General features: G+C 52.3%; 3 protein-coding genes across 3 annotated transcripts in view; 2 read left to right on the top strand and 1 right to left on the bottom strand.

The window, feature by feature from the left end:
- The window catches only part of LOC144248856 (uncharacterized), a 29,173-nt gene extending 15,578 nt beyond the window's left edge, over nt 1-13,595 (bottom strand). Inside the window, exon 1 of the mRNA XM_077790836.1 lies at nt 13,035-13,595. Within this exon, the coding sequence (XP_077646962.1) occupies nt 13,035-13,564 (530 nt within the window). The 5' untranslated portion in view covers nt 13,565-13,595. The remainder of the gene's footprint in view (nt 1-13,034) is intronic.
- Nucleotides 1,337-2,449, top strand: LOC144248857 (olfactory receptor 14C36-like). Its single transcript, XM_077790837.1, has one exon. The coding sequence runs from the start codon at nt 1,337-1,339 to the stop codon at nt 2,267-2,269; it is 933 nt and encodes a 310-aa protein (XP_077646963.1). The 3' UTR covers nt 2,270-2,449.
- Nucleotides 13,596-17,755: 4,160 nt separating the features above from the next.
- LOC110483730 (uncharacterized) overlaps nt 17,756-22,374 on the top strand; it is a 116,369-nt gene continuing 111,750 nt past the window's right edge. The window contains 2 exon segments of the mRNA XM_077790834.1: nt 17,756-17,764; nt 20,659-21,079. Coding sequence (XP_077646960.1) covers nt 17,756-17,764; nt 20,659-21,079 — 430 coding nt within the window.

Genomic DNA, 22,374 nt, shown 5'->3' with positions numbered 1-22,374 from the left:
GGAGGAATAAATATCAGCGGTTGATTATGAATTTTGACAAGTGCCTGAGATATCTGAACTGTTACCTTTAGTGATCAGTAGGTTCACAGGAGATCCCTATTGTGCTTTCAGCCACTCTGCCCATGGACAGCACCAGCATCACCTTTGCTGGGCCCATCAGGTTCAGTCTGAGCTGTCCTTTCTCCAAGCTGCAAACAGAACCTGCCCCCAGCCAGTGCCTTGCAAACAGGCAGGGTTCTGTCAGGCCAAGAAGAGTGCACAGAGATTTGGGGTCTGGGAGTGCTGGCAGGGAGAGATGAGGCACAGGGAAACACCTGCAGGAGGAAAATCTCCAGCAAGCAGAGAGAAGATCAGGGAAGGAGAGAAAACAAAACCCAGAAATGCTGAGGCAGGGAGAGCTTAGAGATGTCCAGAGGATCCCCTCCAGTGCAGCCCCTCCCTCTGCACAAGCCCCCTCCCTCCTGTGCCCCAGCCAAGCCTCTGCCCTCAGGGCCGGGGCTCCAAGGTGTGCAGCCCCTCCTGTGCAGGCAGAGCTGCAGCAGAGCCGTGGGGCAGCTCTGCAGCCCCGGGCCCAGTTCCCTCTGCAGAGCAGAGGGCTGGGAGCAGCTGCCCGGCACTGGGGGCTCTGGCAGGGGCACAGCTGGCTCAGGGTGACACAGCTGTCCCCAGTGCCCGGCTCTGGGCAATGCTGGCAGTGCAACCAGGGAAGGAGCTGCTTCTGCCTTCATCCAGTGCCATCAGATGAAACCTTGGAAGTCTCCCTGAGATTGCAGTCCAAGCTGGGAGCTTCAATCCAGGGTGCAAACCTGTCCTAGAGCATCTCTGAGTGGTAAAATTGATGAGGAATGGCAGAAGTGTTATGACCCTGAAAATGCTGCTGGGTTGGTGAAATGAGCAACATGAGTCATTCGCTGCAAATGTGTAGCCAGGCTGTGGTGCGTCTATCTGCTCTCAGCTGTACCTGGAGGTTTTTAGGGAAAATGTGGGAAGCTGAGCATCCTCCCCTGGAGAAAGGTTAAAGCCCAGAGAAATTCTGAACAGGTAAGAATGACAGACCACCTCCCCTCACTCTCCACTCATCACTTTGCCTCACAAACCTTGCTCTGTTCTCCCTAAGTGCAGCAGAAATGCTGAGGGTTTCTGATATCTAAGAATACCAGGACAGATATAGGGGAGCTTATAAAGAAAACCCCAGAACTCCTAAACACAAAATTGTGTCTGTGTGTGTCACAGAGGAGTGTGTATGGGAAATGGCTTTGTTTTTGGTTACAGGTATCTCCTCTAACACTTCACTGTCCTTTCTCCATGAACAGGTGCCCATGTGCAGCCACAGCAAATGTCCAACAGCAGCTCCATCAGCCACTTCCTCCTGCTGGCCCTGGCAGACACGCGGCAGCTGCAGCTCCTGCACTTCTGCCTCTTCCTGGGCATCTCCCTGGCTGCCCTCCTGGGCAACGGCCTCATCATCAGCGCCGTAGCCTGCGGCCACCACCTGCACACGCCCATGTTCTTCTTCCTGCTCAACCTGGCCCTCAGCGACCTGGGCTCCATCTGCACCACTGTCCCCAAAGCCATGCACAATTCCCTCTGGGACACCAGCACCATCTCCTACACAGGATGTGCTGCTCAGGTTTTTCTGATTATCTTCTTCCTTGGAACAGAGCTTGCCCTCCTGACCATCATGTGCTATGACCGCTACGTGTCCATCTGCAAACCCCTGCACTACGGGACCCTCCTGGGCAGTAGAGCTTGTGCCCACATGGCAGCAGCTGCCTGGGCCAGTGCCTTTCTCAATGCTCTGCTGCACACAGCCAATACATTTTCCCTACCCCTGTGCCATGGCAATGCCTTGGGCCAGTTCTTCTGTGAAATCCCACAGATCCTGAAACTCTCCTGCTCCAAATCCTATCGCAGGGAACTTGGGCTCATTGCTGTTAGTGCCTGTTTAGGACTTGGATGTTTTGTGTTCATTGTTTTCTCCTATGTGCAGATCTTCAGGGCCGTGCTGAGGATCCCCTCTGAGCAGGGACGGCACAAAGCCTTTTCCACCTGCCTTCCTCACCTGGCTGTGGTCTCTCTGTTCCTCAGCACCGGCATATTTGCTCAACTGAAGCCCCCCTCGATGTCTTCCCCATCCGTGGATCTGGCCCTGTCAGTTCTGTACTCGGTGGTGCCTCCAGCTCTGAACCCCCTCATCTACAGCCTGAGGAACCAGGAGCTCAAGGCTGCAGTGAGGAGACTGATGACTGGATGCTTTCAGGAACATTAAACTGCTGGCCAATTTCTACCAATCACTTGTAATAAAAGTAATCTTAGATACTTGTTGTTGGTTTCATTTTGCACTTTCTTTTTCATTGTTTTGTTTTTTAAATATTGTCCACAAAGAAATGTCATGGTTTGTGCCATTTCTCATTTTGTTTCTCTCCATCTTCCCTGTGCCCACAGACAGTGTCAATGAGGGACTGTGCTCTTAGTGGCTTTCAAGAAACTAAAGGTTCTCCCAGCACAGTTTTCTGCAGAGATGCCCTTTTGTTGCCTTCTCTGGAGCTGCAGCAGCAATGTCTGTGTGCAGAGCTGGGGCAGATCAGGGCTGTCACAGCAGCTCTGCTCCTGCTGGCCACACCATTCCTGATCCAGGCCAGGAGCCATTGGTCTTCTTGGCTACCTGGGCACACGGCTGGCTCGTGTCCAGCCTGCTGTCCCTCAGTCCCTGCAGGTCCCTTTCTGCCTGGCTGCTGTCCAGCCCCTCTGTCCCCAGCCTGTAGCGCTGCAGGGGTTGTTGTGGCCAAAGTGCAGGACCTGGCACTTGGACTTGTTAAACCTCACCTTGTTGGATTTGGGCCCTGGATCCAGCCTGTGCAGGGCCCTGTGCAGAACCCTCCTACGCTCCAGCAGATCAACTCTCCCATCCAGCTTGGTGTCATCTGCAAAGATGTCCTTGGTTCCAAGGGGCCCCTCAGCGTCACAATGTCTTTTTGGTTACACCAGGCCCTGCACTGTCACACTGATCTCCTTGGTTCCATAGGCCCCAAAATGTGACAATGTTCTCCTTGGTTCCATGGGGCTCCACAGTGTCACAATATTCTCATTGGTGCTGCAGTTTCACAGTGGCCCCTTGGTTCCATGGGGCCCCAGGGTGTCACAGAGGCGCCATGGTCACACGAGGTCCCGCACTGTCACAATGCTCTCTGTGCTTCCACAAGTCCCCTCAGTGTCACAATGGACTCCTTGTTTCCATGAGGCCACACAGAGTCACAACGGCCTTCCAGATACCCTGAGGCCCCAGAGTGTCACAGTGGCCCCTTGGTTACACAAGGTCCTGCAGTGTCACAATGTCCCCTTGGTTCCATGAGGCCCTGCAGTGTCAGAAGTGCCCCTTGGTTCCCCTGGGCCCTGGACTCTCCCAATGCTCTCCTTGGTTTGGCAGTGTTACAGTGGTGAAACCCCTCGGTCACACGAGGCCCCGCAGTGTCACCATGGCCTCTGTGGTTCCACCAGGACCCAGTGTCACAGGGACTCCCTGGTTCCATTGGGCCCCAGAGCACCACAATGGAGTCCTGGTTCTATGGGGCTGCACAGTGTCACCATGGTCCTCTTAGTTCCATGAGGCCCTGCAGGGTCACAATGGCCCCAGAGTGTCCCAATCATCACAGAATGACAGAATCAAATAGGCTGGAAAAGACCTTCGGGATCACCAAGTCCAACCAATGCCCTAATACGGACTTGTCACCCAGACCATGCCACTGAGTGCCACTGGAGAGGGACAGTGACTCTGCCACCTCCCCCCTGGCCTGCCCATTCCAATGCCCACTCACCCTTTCTGTGAAGAACTTCTTCCTCTTGTCCAGCCTAAACCTCCCCTGGTGCAGCTGGAGGCTGTGTCTTCTTGTCCTGCCCTCCAGCAGATCCACACTCACACCCAGCTTGGTGTCACCTGCAAATTTAGGGATGGTGGGCTCGATCCCCTCACCCAGATCTTCGGTTAATGATACCAGCACCATGCTCCATGTTCGGAAGGTGTTAAATGGGACTGGGCCCAACACAGATCCTTGGGGACAGCACCAGGGACTGAACACCAGCTGGGTGCAGCACCATCCCCACCCCTCTCTGGGCCCAGCCTCCAGCCAGCTCTTCCATCTCCCAGCCAGGAGGGAACCTGCCCAAGCCGTGGGCTGCAGCTTTTCCAGGGAATGCTGTCACAGACAGTGTCCAAGGCTTTGCTGAAGTCCAGATGGACACATCCACAGCCTTTCCCACATCCACAGGTGGGTCACCTGGTCATAAAAGGAGATCAGGTTGCTCAGGCAGGACCTGCCCCTCTTAAATCCACACTGGCTGTCTCTGACCCCTCGGCCATCCTGTGGGTGCCCTGTGGTGGCTCTCAGGGTGATCTGTTCCAAAACCTTGCTGAGCACCGAGGTCAGGCTGACAGGCCTGGAGCTCCCCAGATCCTCCTTCCAGCCCTTCCTGGGGATGGGCTCACACTGGCACCTCCAGTGCTCTGAGACCTCCCTGGTGAGCCAGGACTGATGGCAAATGGTGGGGAGCAGCTTGGGGAGCTCATCCACCAGCTCCCTCATCCTCCTACCATGGATCCCATCCCATCCCATACACCTGTGAGCATCTGAGTGGCTCAGCAGGTCACCAGCTGCTTCCACCTGGATTACAGGGGACTGTTCTGCTCCCTGTGACCATCTACCAGCTCAGGAGAACTCTTGTCCTGAGGACAATCTCTCCATATATTGAAAATTGAGTCAAACAAGGTATTAAGTAGCTCAACCTTTTCCTTATCTTTAGTTACTCTATTTTCCACTGCATCCAATAAAGAGTAGAGGTTCTCCTTATACCATGTTTTGCTATGAATTTATTCATAGACACATTTTTTATTATTTTTCACAGAAGTGGCCAGGATAATCTCTAATTGAAATTTCACATCTTTCCTTTTCTCTTTCTGCATGATGTAACAACATCCTTAAACACTTGCTAAGTTGCCTGACCTTCTGTCCAAAGTTAATGCTCTCTCTGCTTTCCCCTGAGTTCCCACAAAAGCTCCATGGGTAGTCAGGACAGTGATTTTCCTCACCAGATCATCTTTTGCCGCACTGGGACAGGCTGCTCCGTACTCCTTAAGATTGCTTTCTCAAAATGTGTCCATCGTTCCTGAACCCCTTGGTTTTTAAGGGCTCTTTCCCTTAAAAAAATTCAGTACCTGATTTTGTACTCCCCAAACCTGCATCCTAAGTAGGCCAAAGTCTGCCCTTCCTAATTCCAGTGTTGAAGTTTTGTTGCTGCCCCTCCTTTTTGCACAGATCATTGAAAACTTGATTATTTCATGGTCCCTGTGCCCCAGGCAGCCTCCGACCCCCACATCTGCCACCAGCCCTTCTCTGTTTGTGAACAGCAGCAGAAAGAGCTTTCCTTGGGAGTGGGAGTGTTACCAAAAATTCAGTAAAACAGAAAACTCCTTAACACCAGTGCAGCATTAAGAAGCAGCATTCTTTATTCAGGGGGATGCACGGGGAATAGCTCCTCCCAAAGCCGAGCATGCTGAGTACAGGAAAGTTTCTGTTCATATTCTGTATTTTATACACATATCCATTGATTGTCGTGGACTAAACACACATCTGATAATCATTTCCCCAGAATCATTAACATATTTCCCCTCCCTTTTACCCATGTGTTCTTCTGTCCTGGGGTTCTCTCTGGTGGTCCCTGGTGGTCGTGAACCCCAATGTTCCTATGGGCCTGGCTGAGCTGGCAGGACACTGAGGCTGGTGAACTTCCAGTTCCTCTTCTCACACAATGGGCATTGTGTGGTTTCCATAGGCCTGGGGTTTGGAGAACAAGCTCCAGGTGTCAGCTCACCTGGTGGAGACAATTTATCATCTGGTAACAAGAGGTCACAGAGTGGGCTGTGACATCACAGAGTGAGGTCATTGAGAAGCTACAACATCATAGACTGTCCCTGTAACATTAAAGCTGGCTGTGACATCACAGGGCAGAGGTCTGACATCACAGAGCAGGTGATGACATCACAGAGCTGTATGTGACATCAGAGACCAGCTGTGTGAAATTAGAGAATGGGCTGTGACATCTCAGAGCAGGCTGTGACATCACAGTGGGGCTGTGTGACATCCCAGAGGGGCTCTGTGACATCACAGTGGGGCTGTGTGACATCCCAGAGGGGCTGTGTGACATCCCAGGCGGGCTCTGTGAGGTCACTGGGTTGGTCACTCCGTCCCAGCTCCCCCTCACAGTTTCTCCCAACAAGTCCAATGCTGTTCATCCCCAGCAGGGTCCCTGTCCCCTGGTATCCCCCCAGTCCCCCTGGAGCCACAGCCTCCACCAAAGGATGTTCCACAGGATCCACCCCAGAGTCTGACATGAGGACAAGGGGCCAGGGCTGTGTGACCAGGACATCAAGGACGTGGATTATCCAGGTCCCCGTGGCCTGGGTTGGGTTCCCCAGGGCAGGAAAGATGCCTGGCAGCTGGAGCAGGATTAGGGAAGGGCCTCCAAAGTGGGGCTGGAGCCCTTGGGCTGTGAGCAGAGGCTGAGGGAGCTGGGCTTGTCCAGACTGGAGCAGGGAAGGCTGAGGGGCTCCTCATCCCAGCCTGGCAGTGCCAGCGAGGAGGGGATGGAGAACACAGAGCCAGGCTCTTCACCAGGGGGCCTGGTGGGAGACAGAAGCCAATGGGTGGAAGGGGAAAGAGGGGAGATCAGCCAGGGCAGGAGGAGATGAAATGAGTCAGGCTGGTTTCAGCATTTCCTCAACACCAAAAGCAACCTGACCTCCCTTTTTCATCCACCACTGACAGCTTTGCAAATCAGAAATTGTTTGAGCTATTTTTCCCCCACTTCAGGATGAGCATCCTGATACAAGAATGTAATTGTGTTTATATCTATCACAGAACCACGTTTGTCTGAAATTCATTATAACATGGAAATCATTAGTGGATGGTGGACTCATCAGATGCTGCTAGAACATTGCACATAGCTCATGGCAGAGCATGGTTGTTATTCAATTGTGTCCTGTTCAACTATGGTCCTTTGGCCATGGAGAGAAACTTTCTGTGCCTCTGGCTCTCACCAGTTCCTGACCCCCAAAGGGCACAAGCCTGATGAGTTGTGGTTCCCACTGCAGTGGTGGCACTTGGAGCTCCCTCCATCCCAAGAGCAGAGCTCCCTTGTCCCAGAAAGTCCCTAGTAATGCAGGGATGAAGGAAACAGGACAGACTGTGGGATCAGGGGCAGGGCACGGCCAGGGATTTGGGGTGGTTGTGAGCCCAGGGCAGGACCCGGCCCTTGGCCTTGGTGAACCTCATCCCATTGTCCTGGGCCCATGGCTCCAGCCTGTCCAGATCCCTCTGCAGAGCTTCCTGCCCTCCAGCACAGCCACACTCCCACCCAGCCTGGGCTCACATGGAACTGCCTGAGGGTGCCCTCAATGGCCTCGTCCAGATCAGCAACAAAGAGATTTCACTGACCTGGCCCCAGTCCTGTGCCCTGGGGACACCCCTGGATGTGACTCCATTCCTCAGCTGCTCTGAGTGCCAGGGCTTGAATGGGGGAATTGGTGGGTATGGGGTAGGGACAAAGTGTGATTGATTGTCAGCTATGAAGGGTCTTGATTTTCATGTCTATTCCAACTGCATGCGAAGTTTGATTCAGTGTCATCTGGACATTGAACATATCAATAAATTAACAGAAAAAAACCCCAACTAAACAGCACCTACAAAATTTTTTTTCACTGTCTTTTTAAATATAATGTATTGACTTTGAATAGGCTTCTGAAACTTGTCTAATCAACCACAAAAAATTTCAAAACTTAAATTATTCCTTGAGGCTTAGCTTGTTAAGGTGTTCTGAATGTTAATGAGCCCTGGAGCACTGAATTCCTGAACTGAAGAGCTGAAGGCTGAAGAAGCCTCTGGAGCAGGAAAATTCAGCAGCAGCCTCCAAGTTGCTGAGGATGTCAGCAGCCCCCACTGAGGCCATCCCTGCCCAGAGACCCTGGGGGAATGGGCAGACAAGGAGAGCATCCCTGGGGCTGGGGCAGCAGAACTCAGAGGCACCAGCGGCTCCAGCTGGGAAATGGAGTGTGGGATGGGGCTGTGAAAGCCCTGCCTGGGCTGTGCCAAGCAGGACACACAAGCCCTGACCCCCATCCACTAAAAAACTCTCTCAAGAAGATATTTAAAAGGAATGACAATAATTTGCGTCCTCTGAGTTGGATGCACTGGAGCAATACTATCAAGAGATACTCAGGAGCTCTAAACAACAAAACAGCCTTTACTGGGAAATTTAGAAAAATCAGAGAAACTTTGACAAACGTTTTAATACGGCATTCAATCAACAAAAAAAACTTCTTTAACTTGGCCCATTCAACTTCACAAACTCTAAGCCTGTTCAATTTTAAGTTAATCAATATTTGCAACAGTACAGAAATAGAAGAAGTAGATACAGAGAAAGAGAAAAATAAGATACAAAGAGAGAAGCACACACTCAGCTACCACCTCCTGGATTCCAGCAATGTTCAGCTGGAAATTCCAAGAGGAGGAAGGGTCAAGATGTGTGCTTGCCTTGTGGTCAGCCTTAAATACCCCTTGGTCCTCCTGGGCCCTTCCCCCAGGTGGGACTTGGGGTCATTTGGTCACTCGGGAGCTGGGCTGGGGCTCCAGAGGTGGCTGTGGAGCATTGCCTGTGCTGTGCCAGGGACTGGCAGACACTGCTGGGCTGGGATAGAGGCTCTGGGGGGATTGGGGTTCCAGGGCAGGGCAGTGCTGGGGTTCCAGGGCAGGGCAAGGCTGGACCTGCCCCTTCCTCCCCCACACTGAAATGTTTCCAGCCAGCAATCTCCTCCAGTCTGTCACAACAGTCAACATTGGTGGTGAAATCCCAATATGGCCATTGACACCTGCAGGAGAAGGACAGTTCTTTTCTATAGGAAGGAAAGCCCCGAGCCCCAGTGAGAAGAGACCCTGCAGGTGCCAAGCTGTCAGGCAGCCCCTGGAGATCAAACCAGCCAGACCTGTTCCATGTTCCCTTGGATCCTTGGGACCCCACAGTGTCCCAGTGGTCTCCGTGGTTCCCAGGTCCCACAATGTCAAGTGACTCCTCTGTTCCATGAGGCCCAAAATATCACGATGGACCTTTGGACCCTGGGGGTTTGTGGTGTCACAATGGTCTCCTTTGGCTCCACAGGGTCACAATGGAACACTGATGACACGAGGCCCTGCAGTGTCACAATGGACCTTTGGTTCCCTGCAGCCCTGCAGTGCCACAAAGGCCTCTTGGTTTCACGAGGCCCCACAGTGTCACAATGGTTCTCTTGGTTCTGTGGGGACCTCCAGGGTCACAATGGTCTCACTGGTGCTGTGAGGCCTCACAGTGTCACAATGCTTTGCTTATTCCGTGGGGCCTCATAGTATCCCAATGGTCTCCATGATTCCATGGTGCCCCACAGTGTCACAATGGCCCCTTGGTTCCATGAAGCTGTGAAGTCTCTTAATGGTGTCTCCATGATTCCATGTGGCCTTCCAATGTCACAATGGACCTTTGGCTCCCTGGGGTCTCACCATGTCACAACTGTCCCTTGGTCCCATGACACCCCAAAGTGTCATAAGGGTCTCCACGGTTCCATGAGGCCCCACGGTGTCACAATGGTCCCTTGGTCCCACAGGCCCCACAGTGTCACAATGGTCCCTTGGTTCCATGGTTCCTGTGCTGGTGCATTCCCCCCTCCCCTTCTCAGGCCGCCCTGCCAGCTGAGAAATGCTCGCTGGCCTCCGCCTTGGCCAGCAGCCCCTGGGCTCAGCTCCTCTGGAGCTCAGCACAAACACGCTCTGCTCCAGGCACTGCTGCTGCCCAGCCAGCTCCTGGCTGCTTTAGGAGCAGCCCTGGGAACTGTTTGTGTTCCCTCGGTGGCACAACATCCCTGTTCTCAGCCTGCCAAAGAAAGCTGCTGATGCCAAGTGCGGCCAGGGTGAAACATGGGTGGGACAGCAGCCCCTCTCTTGGGGCACTACAAACAGCGCTCCAAAAGGAGCCCTTGGAGCTCTCCTGGGCCAGCGACTCCCTCTGAGTGGGGCCTCTCCGAGCTGGGAACTCTCCCGTTTGCTGCACTCAGGGATCCCCAACAACGAGGGAGCCTGGGCCGATCCCCCCACTCCTCCAGGCTCAACCCTTCCCTGCTGGGGAGATGCCAAAGCATCCCCAGGGAGCATTTCCCTTTGCTCAGGGGAATTTCTCACAGGTGCCTTGCACTGACTCTCTGTGTCTGTGTGCACACAGGAGTGCCTGTGCTGGGGAAATGTGGCAGAAATGCTGCTCTCTGAGGGGTCTGAGTGCCTTGCACAACTGAGCCAGTTAGGCCTGTAGTTAAGGCTAAATCATGAGGTCTAAGCTAAGTTAAACGCTGCTAAGAGTTGTTTTTTTACTAAGTTCATATGTTTAATATAAGTTATATGTTAAGTTAAATATTGTTAAATGTTATTCCTGTTTTAAATTGCATAGTTATAGGTTATAAGTTAGGTTAAATACTGTTAAGCTCTGTTCTTTTGCTAAATTGTTAAGTTTAATGTAGAAATTAAGGTAAAGGTATAAGGTAATTCCTATTAGGTTTTAGGTCTGTTAAGGTTTTGGGCCATATTCCTTTTATCCTTGCCCTCATTTTTTTTGTGTCACACACACAGGAACAGCTCTCAATTCATTTCTGGTTTGATTGCCTGGATTTTGTTTGGTTTTGTTGTTGCTTTGTTTCCTTGCTGTGGCTGAAGTGCCCAGTCAGGAGTAGAGTGACTCTTGCCAAGGAACTTTGTGCTGCTGTCACTTTAATATTAAATCTGGTTTTTGCTGGGGATTTTTTCAGCGCTCTCAAGCCCTCGTTGGTCACAGGGTGAAGGAGCCCTGGCCCAGGCTCTGGCCCTGGGGGACACGGGGACACTGCCAGGGGGTCCCTGTCCCCCTGTCCCACCCCCCATGGCTCCTGCCCCTGTCCCCGTGTCAGGCTCTGGGGTCGATCTCGTGGAACATCCTCTGGGGGAGGCTGCAGCACCAGGGTCAGGGGGACCTGGGGGGACAGGGGACCCGCTGTGCATGAGCAGCGTTGGACTTCTCTGGGGGAACTGGGAGGGGGCTAGGGCAGAGTGACCTCCCCAGTGACCTCACACAGCCTCTCAGATGTCACATAGCCATCTCTGTGATGTCACACAGCCCAGTCTGTAATGTCATACAGGCCCTGTGATGCTGGGCAGTTCCGGCGCCATCCCAGCAGTGGCCTCTCCCTCCTGCCCCGTCCCTCAGCCAGTGCCACCCTTGGGGCTCTGGGCTATGGCTTCTTCTCCCTGGGCATCCCCTGCTGCCTGCCCTGGTTTTCCCGAGGAGCTGCTGCCCCTGAGCCAGAGGCTCTGCTCTGCTGCCCTGGGTACCCCGGGGCTCCCAAAACACCCCACGGCTAGGCTGGGCCCAGAGTGTCACAATGTCCCCTTGGATCCATCAGGCCCCGCAGTGTCACAATGCTCCCTGCACTCTCTGAGGCCCCACATCACCCAGCCCAGGCCATTGCCGTGGTTCCAGTCCCTCCCAGTATGATCCCAGTGATTCCCAGTCTCTCTCAGTATATCCCACTTGATCCCAGCATGCTCCCAGTCACACCCACTTCCTCCCAGTTGCTTCCAGCATAATTCCAGTTGCCCAGAACCACTTCTAGCCACCCTCAGTGCAGCACCAGTTGCTCCCAGGATATCCCAGTTGCACCGACCATGGTCCAAACTGCCCTCAGAATGTTCCTGGTCACTCCCAGTATGATCCCAGTCCCCCTCGGTGTTGTTCCAGTTCCACCCAGTATGTTCCCAGTTGCACCTAGTCACCCCTAGTACAGTCCCGCTCACTGCCAGTATGACCTCAGTGGCCCCCATTACAGACACAGTCACTCGCAGTTGCCCTCACTTGCCCCCAAAATGGTCCCAGCTGTTCCCAGTGTTGTCCCCTCCAGTATGGTGCCATGCACTTCCAGTATATTCCAACTGCCCCCAGCATGCTCGATCCCAGTCACCCCAGAGTCCCCAGTATGGTTCCAGTTGCCCCCAGGATGACCTCACTCATTCCCAGTATATCCCAGTTACCTCCAGCAGGCCCCCAAACCCCCTCCCAGCACCACAAATGGCCCCAAGAGCCACAACAGCCTCTCTCAGTCCAACCAGGAGTCCCTAAAACCCCTCCCAGCCCTCCATGGAGCTGAGCGGGAAAGGTTGGTGGACAGGAACATCCCCAGCAAGGGTCAGCTAGGACACTTCAGCAGCAATTTGGGCATTTTGTGGGGAACACTTGGACTGGGCAGACGCAGGCCAGGGACTGGGACAGACAGCCGGAATTCCTGGAGAACAGATGAGGTCAGATGGACCCATTCTGCGGGAACAACTACAAGAGCATGGCCATGTCCCTTGGCTTGGATGGTCCCAGAAGAACCAAATCCTCCCCTTAACCTCAAATTCACATTCAAATCCCAGTAAAATGATTCAGCTTTAGATCTCTTTTATTGATTTCTTTATTTTTACCCCAATTCTAGGTGTTCTGATGGGATAAACAAGGAGATTATTCAGGTGGGAAAAGATCTCCATGATCATCCATTATTGCTTGATGCCACCAGAAGAAAAAGTGACACAGCAGGTAAGAATTTCTTGGGCTTTAAAGTCAAAGAAACAGCTTTTCCCAATTAATTTTCAATGTTGATCAGAGTCCCGATGGATTTTCCTGGTCTGTGTTCATCCAGGTGTCTATGGGCATCCAGGAGGATTTGAAGACCACTTTCCAGGTGTCTTCTCATCAGAGATCACAAGGAATGTGGGTCACCAGGGCTCCGACCAACATGGGTCTACTAAAGGGGGATGGAGTGGGAGCAGCGCACGAAGCTCTTCCTGAAGTGGGGGCACTCACAGGGCTTCCCTTACCTGTGCCTAAGTTGGTGTCGAGTCAAGTGAAAGCTCCTGGAGAAGCTCTTCCCACACAGGGGACACTCATAGGGCCTCTGCCTGGTGTGGATGTGCTGGTGCCTGACAAGGTGGGAGTTTTGCTTGAAGCCCCTCCTGCAGTCGGGGCAGCGGAAGGGCCTCTCCCCGTTGTGAATCCGCTGGTGCTTGCAGAGATCAGAGCTCCACCTAAACCTCTTCTGACACTCGGGACACTCATAGGGCCTCTCCCCAGTGTGGATGCGTTGGTGGATGATGAGTTCTGAGCTCCAGCCGAAGCCCTTCCCACACTCCCCACACTTGTAGGGCCATTCCCCGGTGTGGATCATCTGGTGGCGGATCAGGTGGGATTTCTGCCTGAAGCTCTTCCCACACTCCGAGCACTTGTAGGGCTTCTCCCCATCATGAAGCTGCTCATGGACCACCAGCTCTGAGCTCTGGCTGAAGCTCTGCCCACCTTCCTGACACTGGGTGTGTCTTTCCTCCTCAGATGACCTTGGGCTGGTTTTGCAGCCCCTCCTCCTGCGGGATCTCTGGGGCTTTTCCTCCCCGTTGGGTTCCTGTGCTGTGGAGCCAGTCAAAATGGCCTCTTCCATGAGGTTCTGCCGTGGGGATTTGTCCTTCCTGGTCTCCATCTGCAGCTCCTGCTCTGGGGGAGGAAGGACAAGGAGAGGATGGGATTTGCCAGAGGGAAGGGCAGGGAGATCCCCCGAGTGCGTCCCCAGCAGGAGGGCACCGGTAGTGGGGCTGTCCTGCAGCTGGGGGCCAGGCTGGGCTGGGAGATGGAGCAGGAGAGAGGGGGAAAGGGGCACTGACTTCCTCCTCACCTGCCTGGGCATCCCAGGGCATCTTCCTCTTCCTCGCAGCCTCCTCCTCCATCTGGAAGATATTTGGAGATGGGAAATCCTGTTTTGAAAGGAAAACAAGGGATGAGCACAGTGAGTTTTGTACTGGCTTCAAAGCAAACCTGGGAGAGAGTCTAAGCCAGAAGGACAATTTAATAGGAAAATTAAGATCAAAGCTATGATTCAGAAAGACTGGTTTAAACTCACAGAGTCAGGATATAACCTGACACCCTGATAATCAGGGTGGTGGTAGCAGGCTGATGAAATGGTGGCTGCAGTCCGGCTGGAGTGATGAACGTGATTCTGTCAAAGCGGTGATCCTGTAGAAGGGTCTGGTCTTCCTCTGAAGGTCCAGTGGTGCTTATGGAGCTCTTGTCCTCTGGGAATGCAGCAGGCAAGGTGATCGTGGTGTTGCAAGGGTGAGATTATATCCAGGTAGGAATGCTTGGTTCCTCCCCCTGGGTGGAGCATCCCACAATGGGATGATGGAATTTTATCAGTGCTGCAGTGACACTCAATGGCCCATTAAGAGAAGATGGCCCCTGGAGGGCGTTATCAGGGCTGAGCCATGGAAGAGATAAAGAACACTGCCCCACCTGTTGATAACAGTTTTTGGAGATGGGGACTGAAAACACTTTTGGTTACATCTGACATTGTAACCTGAAACAGTGAGGCAATCCCTGCTCGGGGTGGGGGGTGAACACCACCCCCCTTACCCAAACTGGCTCCGGTGTAAAACTCCCACCCTGGGAAGGCCACGCACACAGGGGACAATGTCACACTTGCCCTGTCCCAGGGGAGATCTCTGTTCCTGTCAGTCCCTTGCTCTCTCCCCTTTTCTCTTTCTTTCCATCTCTCTCTCTACCTCACATTTTCTGTCAATAAAATCCACTTTGGATTTTGTCTCCTTAGCAGCTTAATTGCGGCAGAGGCATCTCTCCAACAATTTTGTTAACCAGATTGTGACATTATTTTTGCACAGTGAGTTCAGGGCACTGTTGTCTGACCCCAAGCGTGTTTGACAGCAGCGTGGTTCCCTCCTCTGAGAAGGTTTTGCCTCTTTCTGGAGGATCTCTTGGAAACTTGGATGCAGCTTCCTCTGAGCAACTTATGGAAGAACTTATGAGGAAAATGGCTGTTGTAGGTGGCCAGTTTAAAGATAATATTTTCTTGTCCTTCCCTGCAAAGTTTGTTAAAATCACTGGAAGAAAGGCATAAAATCATACCAGCAAGACTGACAAGTCCTACAAGAAGCCCAGCTCTAACTAAATTCCTGAATAACTCCTGAATTCACAGGTTTGGAGGTTTTGTCCAAATATGAGAATCAATATCTTTTTCCTCCCTGTCAGCTTTGTCATAGCTACACAGCGCAGTCCCTTCCTTTTAATAATCTGTATTGAGCCAAATTTTCACTTTTCTTTTATTTGAACCTGCCAGCAGCTGAGCTGGAGCTGCATGGGAACTGATGAAACTTGGAATTACCACAGAATCGCTTCTATTCTTGTTTTATTAATGTTTGGGATTTGTTTGCATTTCCATCACAAGTGACTTGTGGGAAAATGAAATATTCATCAAAGTACTTTATGCAGAGTTATGTTTGATTTCTGCAAGTTTATTTTGTCTGGTTCCCAGGGGATATTCAAGGGGTCTCTGTCCCCTCACCCTGGGGGATGCTCAGGGGGTCTCCATCCCTCTGACCTTAGGGAAAGTTTGTGCAGGGCTGGGGACCAGGGGCTCTGTGTCCCTCTCACCGCTGAGGGTGCTCGGGGCTGGGGGGGCTCTCCGACCTTCTCATCCTTGGGGAGGCTGGGGGGTCTCTGTCCCTCTCAGCCCTGGTGTGACCCCACCCAAACATCATTGGGGTCAGAGGGACAGAGACACCCCCAAACCCCCAGAAGGGCTGAACCTGGGGATTTGGTTTGGGGCTGAGGATTTAGGAAAGGGCTGGAATTGGGTCTGGGGTTGGAGTTGGGGCTGAGATTTGGATTAGAGCTGGGATTGGGGTTAAATCAAAACATGGGATTGGCTTTAGGGCTGAGGCTGGGATTGGGTCTGGGCCTAGATAAATTTGGCACTGGGCTGAGATTAAATACGGAACTCTGAGTGTGTCTAACCGTGGAGTGAGATTGAGACCAGGATCAGGGTCAGGGTTGGGACTGAGCACACACAGAGTGGGACAGGGGGGATGTCACTGCAGGATGTCCCTGGCATTGTCCCAGCCCTCCTCAGGCACCTCCAAACATGGGGGGCAGCTGGGTGCTCCAAGATCAAGGTGCTCCCATGCAGCCCCCCAATACCAGGTGAACATTCCCTGAGGGCTGCCCTGAATGTGATCCTTGGGGCTCTGGGATCAGCCCTCACATTCCTGTGGGAGCAGCTGCAAACATGATGAGAGATTTTTCCCCTCCTCTTTCTTGTGGAAGGGTGAAGCCCAGCTGTCCTTTTCTGCTGCTGCCTCCTTCTCTCCTCAGCTGAGGATGTCAAACTCCCCAGGAGTAGGAAAATCCCCATTCCCTGTTTCCTGTGGCTGCAGCCTGGAGCATCCGCTCAGAATGAAGAACTTTCTGACAGCCCTGCTGAATGACACCAGGAGGAGGTTGGTGAAAAAGTGAGGAAATTGTGTTTTGATTGGAAATACAAGATACAAAATTATTTCTTTTCATCCTATTCATTTTCAGTCCATGGCATTTCTGTTTTCAGAGTGCTACCTTCTCAGCTGATTGTGTTTGTGTCCTCCTTTCTCTCCTGCCTTCCTTCACCTGCTCTGTTTCTCTCTCAGTGTCTCCCTTGACCCAGGGCAGCTCTTACAAAAGACCCTGCCCTGATTTCATTCCCAATCCATGAGCTACAACAACCATGGGTGAAGTTATGAAGGCTGGCAGTGAAATGTCACTGTAGGATCTTGCTCCACTTGTCTTTTGGGTCCTTGCTAAGAGCTTTGCCTTCAAGGGCAGGAACATCTTTTCCTGGCTGGGAACTGGAATTCCAGACCCTGGGAGTGTGTGACATGGATCCCAGAGGGGCATTCCGGAGGCTCCCAGGGTGCTGCTCCTGCTGTGCCTCCCAAGGAGCTGTGCAGGGCAGGGGACAAGGTGCAGCAGCTGTGTGAGCTCCCAAAGCACACAGCAAAGGTGGATTTGCTGGGCATTTTCTGGCACATTCACAGCTGGAAGCAGAGGGAAGAAGGAAAGGGAAGCGAGTCCCTGACAGAATCCCGGATCTATTGGGGTAGGAAGGGACCCTGCCCGCAGGTCCCAATCCCGTGAGGGAGTGTCAAGATCCGTTTGGAGGAGCAGGGTGTCATGATATTTCATTTACTAATCCCCAAAGTGCAAAAAGGCAAACAGCAGGGGACCATCACTTTAATCACAACAAATGCACCTTTATTATAGAGTGCCAACAGCAAATGCAATGGAGGGGACAGAAAGGAAATAAAGGATAGAAAGAAAAGGAGGGGAAAGGGGATTATAGGTTCCAAGGCAGACAAAATCCTCTCTGGTCCAGACAATGACAATCTATTTTCTTGTGTCAGGGAGAATCTCAAAATCTTGGTAATCTCAGGGGTCTTTCATGGTCCTCTGTCTAAGTGGGGGAAACAGGCAAAAGAAAATGAAAGTCTATTGAAGTCATTGAGGGGGAACAGGTAGAATGAAGAATAAGTCCATTGAAGCCACCGAGGAGGAACAGGTCATGTTTTCAGCTGTGAAAAAGAAACATTGTCTTCTTAGTCCATCAACCACACCTGGGAAACATCTCACATTGATCAGGCCAGCCCTCCTCCCTGTGGTGGTGGTCTCAGTCTCAGTCCTTGGGAGGGGCTTCGATCTCTGTCTGTCACAGTGGTCACGAGAGAGATGAGGGGTCTTCCATGAGAGATCACCAGAGTTACCCCAAAGTTCATTTGGCCAAGAGGTGGGAAAATCCGTGGGTTCAGCAGGTATCATGAAGCCGGTATGAGCGCGTAGAACAAGCCACTCCTTGCCAGGTCCTTGCCAGGCCCTGCTCGAAGCAGTGGTCTGTGGTGGTACAGCAAATACACCTGCAAAAATAACCTCTCCAAGCCGGAACTCCAATCAGGGTCTCCATGATCTCAGTCTCTGCCATTGCGGCAAACATGAGGCAAAAATGAGGGGAAGTTGGGACCGTCTCTTACACAGGGTGCTGATGTCCTTTGAAGGGGAACGATCCCCACATGCGTCGAGCGCTGCAATAAACATACCATCTCTGCAACTCCTTACAGGATTTGTGGGGATTGATTTTCTATCTGCGTTTCAGCAGCAGAGCTAGCAGACTAAACAGCACATTTTACCTATGTTAGCAAGCTGCTAATACTTCAAAACAGCACATTTCACCTAAATCCAAATGGATTTCTACCCTGTTAAATTTAACCTGTAAAATACCCTGTTTCAACGCCCAAGCACATCTTGGCTGAGAGGGACAGAGCACTCCCCTGGCACAGGGGTGAGAATGATGGAGACCCCCTGGGGAATGGCTTGGGGTGACGGGGAGAGAGACACCTCCTCAGGAATGGCCTGGGGTAACAGGGATAGGGACAGGGACAGCCCCTGTGGAATAGCCTGGGGTGAAAGAGATGAGGACAACCCCTCAGGGAATGCCCTGGGGTAACAGGGCCAGGGACACCCCTGGGGAATGGCCTGGAGTGACAGGGAAAGGGACAACCCATCCAAGCCCCTCCCAAGCATCCCCCAGGGTGAGAAGCACAGAGACCACTCGAGCATCCCCTGGGGACCAGGTTAAACAAACTTGCCAGAAATCAAACTTAACCCTACAAAAAATGCCTTGAGGAATATTTGCTCTTCCCACAAGTCACTTGTGATGAAAATGCAAACAAATCCCAAACATTAATAAACTGACAATAGAAGCAATTCTGTGGCAATTTCAAATTTCACCACTTCCAGCACAACTCCAGCTCAGCTGCTGGCAGGTTGTGATAAAAGTGGACATTTAGCCCAATACAGGTTATTAAAAGGGAGGGAAAGCTCAGTGCAGCTGTCACAAAGGAGACAGGTAGCAAGAGAAAATGATTCTCACATTTGGCAAAGCCCCAAAGCTTGTGTATTCAGGAGTTATTTGGCATTTAGCTACTTTAGCAGGACTTCTTGTGGGACGTTAGTAACCTTTTGTTCCTCACTGCGTGGTGAATGATCCTTGCCAGTCTTGCTGGTATGATTTTATCCCTTTCTTCCAGTGATTTTAACAGACTTTTCAAATAAGGAAAACAAAATATTTTCTCTACACTGGCCACCTACAACAGTCATTTTCCTCATAAGTTCTCCCAAAAGTCACTCAGAGGAAGCTGCATCCAAGTTTCCAAGAGATCCTCCAGAAAGAGGCAAAACCTTCTCAGAGGAGGGAACCACGCTGCTGTCAAACACGCTTGGGGTCAGACAACAGTGCCCTGAACTCACTGTGCAAAAATAATGTCACAATCTGGTTAACAAAATTGTTGGAGAGATGCCTCTGCCGCAATTAAGCTGCTAAGGAGACAAAATCCAAAGTGGATTTTATTGACAGTAAATGTGAGGTAGAGAGAGAGATGGAAAGAAAGAGAAAAGGGGAGAGAGCAAGGGACTGACAGGAACAGAGATCTCCCCTGGGGCAGGGCAAGTGTGACATTGTCCCCTGTGTGCGTGGCCTTCCCAGGGTGGGGGTTTTACACCTGAGCCAGTTTGGGTAAGGGGGGTGGTGTTCACCCCCCACCCCGAGCAGGGATTGCCTCACTGTTTCAGGTTACAATGTCAGATGTAACCAAAAGTGTTTTCAGTCCCCATCTCCAAAAACTGTTATCAACAGGTGGGGCAGTGTTCTTTATCTCTTCCATGGCTCAGCCCTGATAACGCCCTCCAGGGGCCATCTTCTCTTAATGGGCCATTGAGTGTCACTGCAGCACTGATAAAATTCCATCATCCCATTGTGGGATGCTCCGCCCAGGGGGAGGAACCAAGCATTCCTACCTGGATATAATCTCACCCTTGCAACACCACGATCACCTTGCCTGCTGCATTCCCAGAGGACAAGAGCTCCATAAGCACCACTGGACCTTCAGAGGAAGACCAGACCCTTCTACAGGATCACCGCTTTGACAGAATCACGTTCATCACTCCAGCCGGACTGCAGCCACCATTTCATCAGCCTGCTACCACCACCCTGATTATCAGGGTGTCAGGTTATATCCTGACTCTGTGAGTTTAAACCAGTCTTTCTGAATCATAGCTTTGATCTTAATTTTCCTATTAAATTGTCCTTCTGGCTTAGACTCTCTCCCAGGTTTGCTTTGAAGCCAGTACAAAACTCACTGTGCTCATCCCTTGTTTTCCTTTCAAAACAGGATTTCCCATCTCCAAATATCTTCCAGATGGAGGAGGAGGCTGCGAGGAAGAGGAAGATGCCCTGGGATGCCCAGGCAGGTGAGGAGGAAGTCAGTGCCCCTTTCCCCCTCTCTCCTGCTCCATCTCCCAGCCCAGCCTGGCCCCCAGCTGCAGGACAGCCCCACTACCGGTGCCCTCCTGCTGGGGACGCACTCGGGGGATCTCCCTGCCCTTCCCTCTGGCAAATCCCATCCTCTCCTTGTCCTTCCTCCCCCAGAGCAGGAGCTGCAGATGGAGACCAGGAAGGACAAATCCCCACGGCAGAACCTCATGGAAGAGGCCATTTTGACTGGCTCCACAGCACAGGAACCCAACGGGGAGGAAAAGCCCCAGAGATCCCGCAGGAGGAGGGGCTGCAAAACCAGCCCAAGGTCATCTGAGGAGGAAAGACACACCCAGTGTCAGGAAGGTGGGCAGAGCTTCAGCCAGAGCTCAGAGCTGGTGGTCCATGAGCAGCTTCATGATGGGGAGAAGCCCTACAAGTGCTCGGAGTGTGGGAAGAGCTTCAGGCGGAAATCCCACCTGATCCGCCACCAGATGATCCACACCGGGGAATGGCCCTACAAGTGTGGGGAGTGTGGGAAGGGCTTCGGCTGGAGCTCAGAACTCATCATCCACCAACGCATCCACACTGGGGAGAGGCCCTATGAGTGTCCCGAGTGTCAGAAGAGGTTTAGGTGGAGCTCTGATCTCTGCAAGCACCAGCGGATTCACAACGGGGAGAGGCCCTTCCGCTGCCCCGACTGCAGGAGGGGCTTCAAGCAAAACTCCCACCTTGTCAGGCACCAGCACATCCACACCAGGCAGAGGCCCTATGAGTGTCCCCTGTGTGGGAAGAGCTTCTCCAGGAGCTTTCACTTGACTCGACACCAACTTAGGCACAGGTAAGGGAAGCCCTGTCACTGCCCCGACTGCAGGAAGAGCTTCATGCGCTGCTCCCACTCCATCCCCCTTTAGAAGACCCATGTTGGTCAGAGCCCTGGTGACCCACATTCCTTGTCATCTCTGATGAGAAGACACCTGGAAAGTGGTCTTCAAATCCTCCTGGATGCCCATAGACACCTGGATGAACACAGACCAGGAAAATCCATCGGGACTCTGATGAACATTGAAAATTAATTGGGAAGAGCTGTTTCTTTGACTTTAAAGCCCAAGAAATTCTTACCTGCTGTGTCACTTTTTCTTCTGGTGGCATCAAGCAATAATGGATGATCATGGAGATCTTTTCCCACCTGAATAATCTCCTTGTTTATCCCATCAGAACACCTAGAATTGGGGTAAAAATAAAGAAATCAATAAAAGAGATCTAAAGCTGAATCATTTTACTGGGATTTGAATGTGAATTTGAGGTTAAGGGGAGGATTTGGTTCTTCTGGGACCATCCAAGCCAAGGGACATGGCCATGTTCTTGTAGTTGTTCCAGCAGAACGGGTCCATCTAACCTCATCTGTTCTCCAGGAATTCCGGCTGTCTGTCCCAGTCCCTGGCCTGCGTCTGCCCAGTCCAAGTGTTCCCCACAAAATGCCCAAATTGCTGCTGAAGTGTCCTAGCTGACCCTTGCTGGGGATGTTCCTGTCCACCAACCTTTCCCGCTCAACTCCATGGAGGGCTGGGAGGGGTTTTAGGGACTCCTGGTTGGACTGAGAGAGGCTGTTGTGGCTCTTGGGGCCATTTGTGGTGCTGGGAGGGGGTTTGGGGGCCTGCTGGAGGTAACTGGGATATACTGGGAATGAGTGAGGTCATCCTGGGGGCAACTGGAACCATACTGGGGACTCTGGGGTGACTGGGATCGAGCATGCTGGGGGCAGTTGGAATATACTGGAAGTGTCTGGCACCATACTGGAGGGGACAACACTGGGAACAGCTGGGACCATTTTGGGGGCAAGTGAGGGCAACTGCGAGTGACTGTGTCTGTAATGGGGGCCACTGAGGTCATACTGGCAGTGAGCGGGACTGTACTAGGGGTGACTAGGTGCAACTGGGAACATACTGGGTAGAACTGGAACAACACCGAGGGGGACTGGGATCATACTGGGAGTGACCAGGAACATTCTGAGGGCAGTTTGGACCATGGTCGGTGCAACTGGGATATCCTGGGAGCAACTGGTGCTGCACTGAGGGTGGCTAGAAGTGGTTCTGGGCAACTGGAATTATGCTGGAAGCAACTGGGAG

This window comes from Lonchura striata, unplaced genomic scaffold (assembly GCF_046129695.1).
Source record: "Lonchura striata isolate bLonStr1 unplaced genomic scaffold, bLonStr1.mat Scaffold_97, whole genome shotgun sequence".
Classification (NCBI taxonomy): domain Eukaryota; kingdom Metazoa; phylum Chordata; class Aves; order Passeriformes; family Estrildidae; genus Lonchura; species Lonchura striata.
The sequence above is the reverse complement of the archived record's forward strand: the minus strand, read 5'-3'. Positions and strand labels throughout refer to the sequence as shown.

Coding starts and splice junctions, on each gene's coding strand:
- LOC144248857 (XM_077790837.1), top strand. CDS start 1,337: ATGTCCAACAGCAGCTCCATCAGCCACTTCCTCCTGCTGGCCCTGGCA.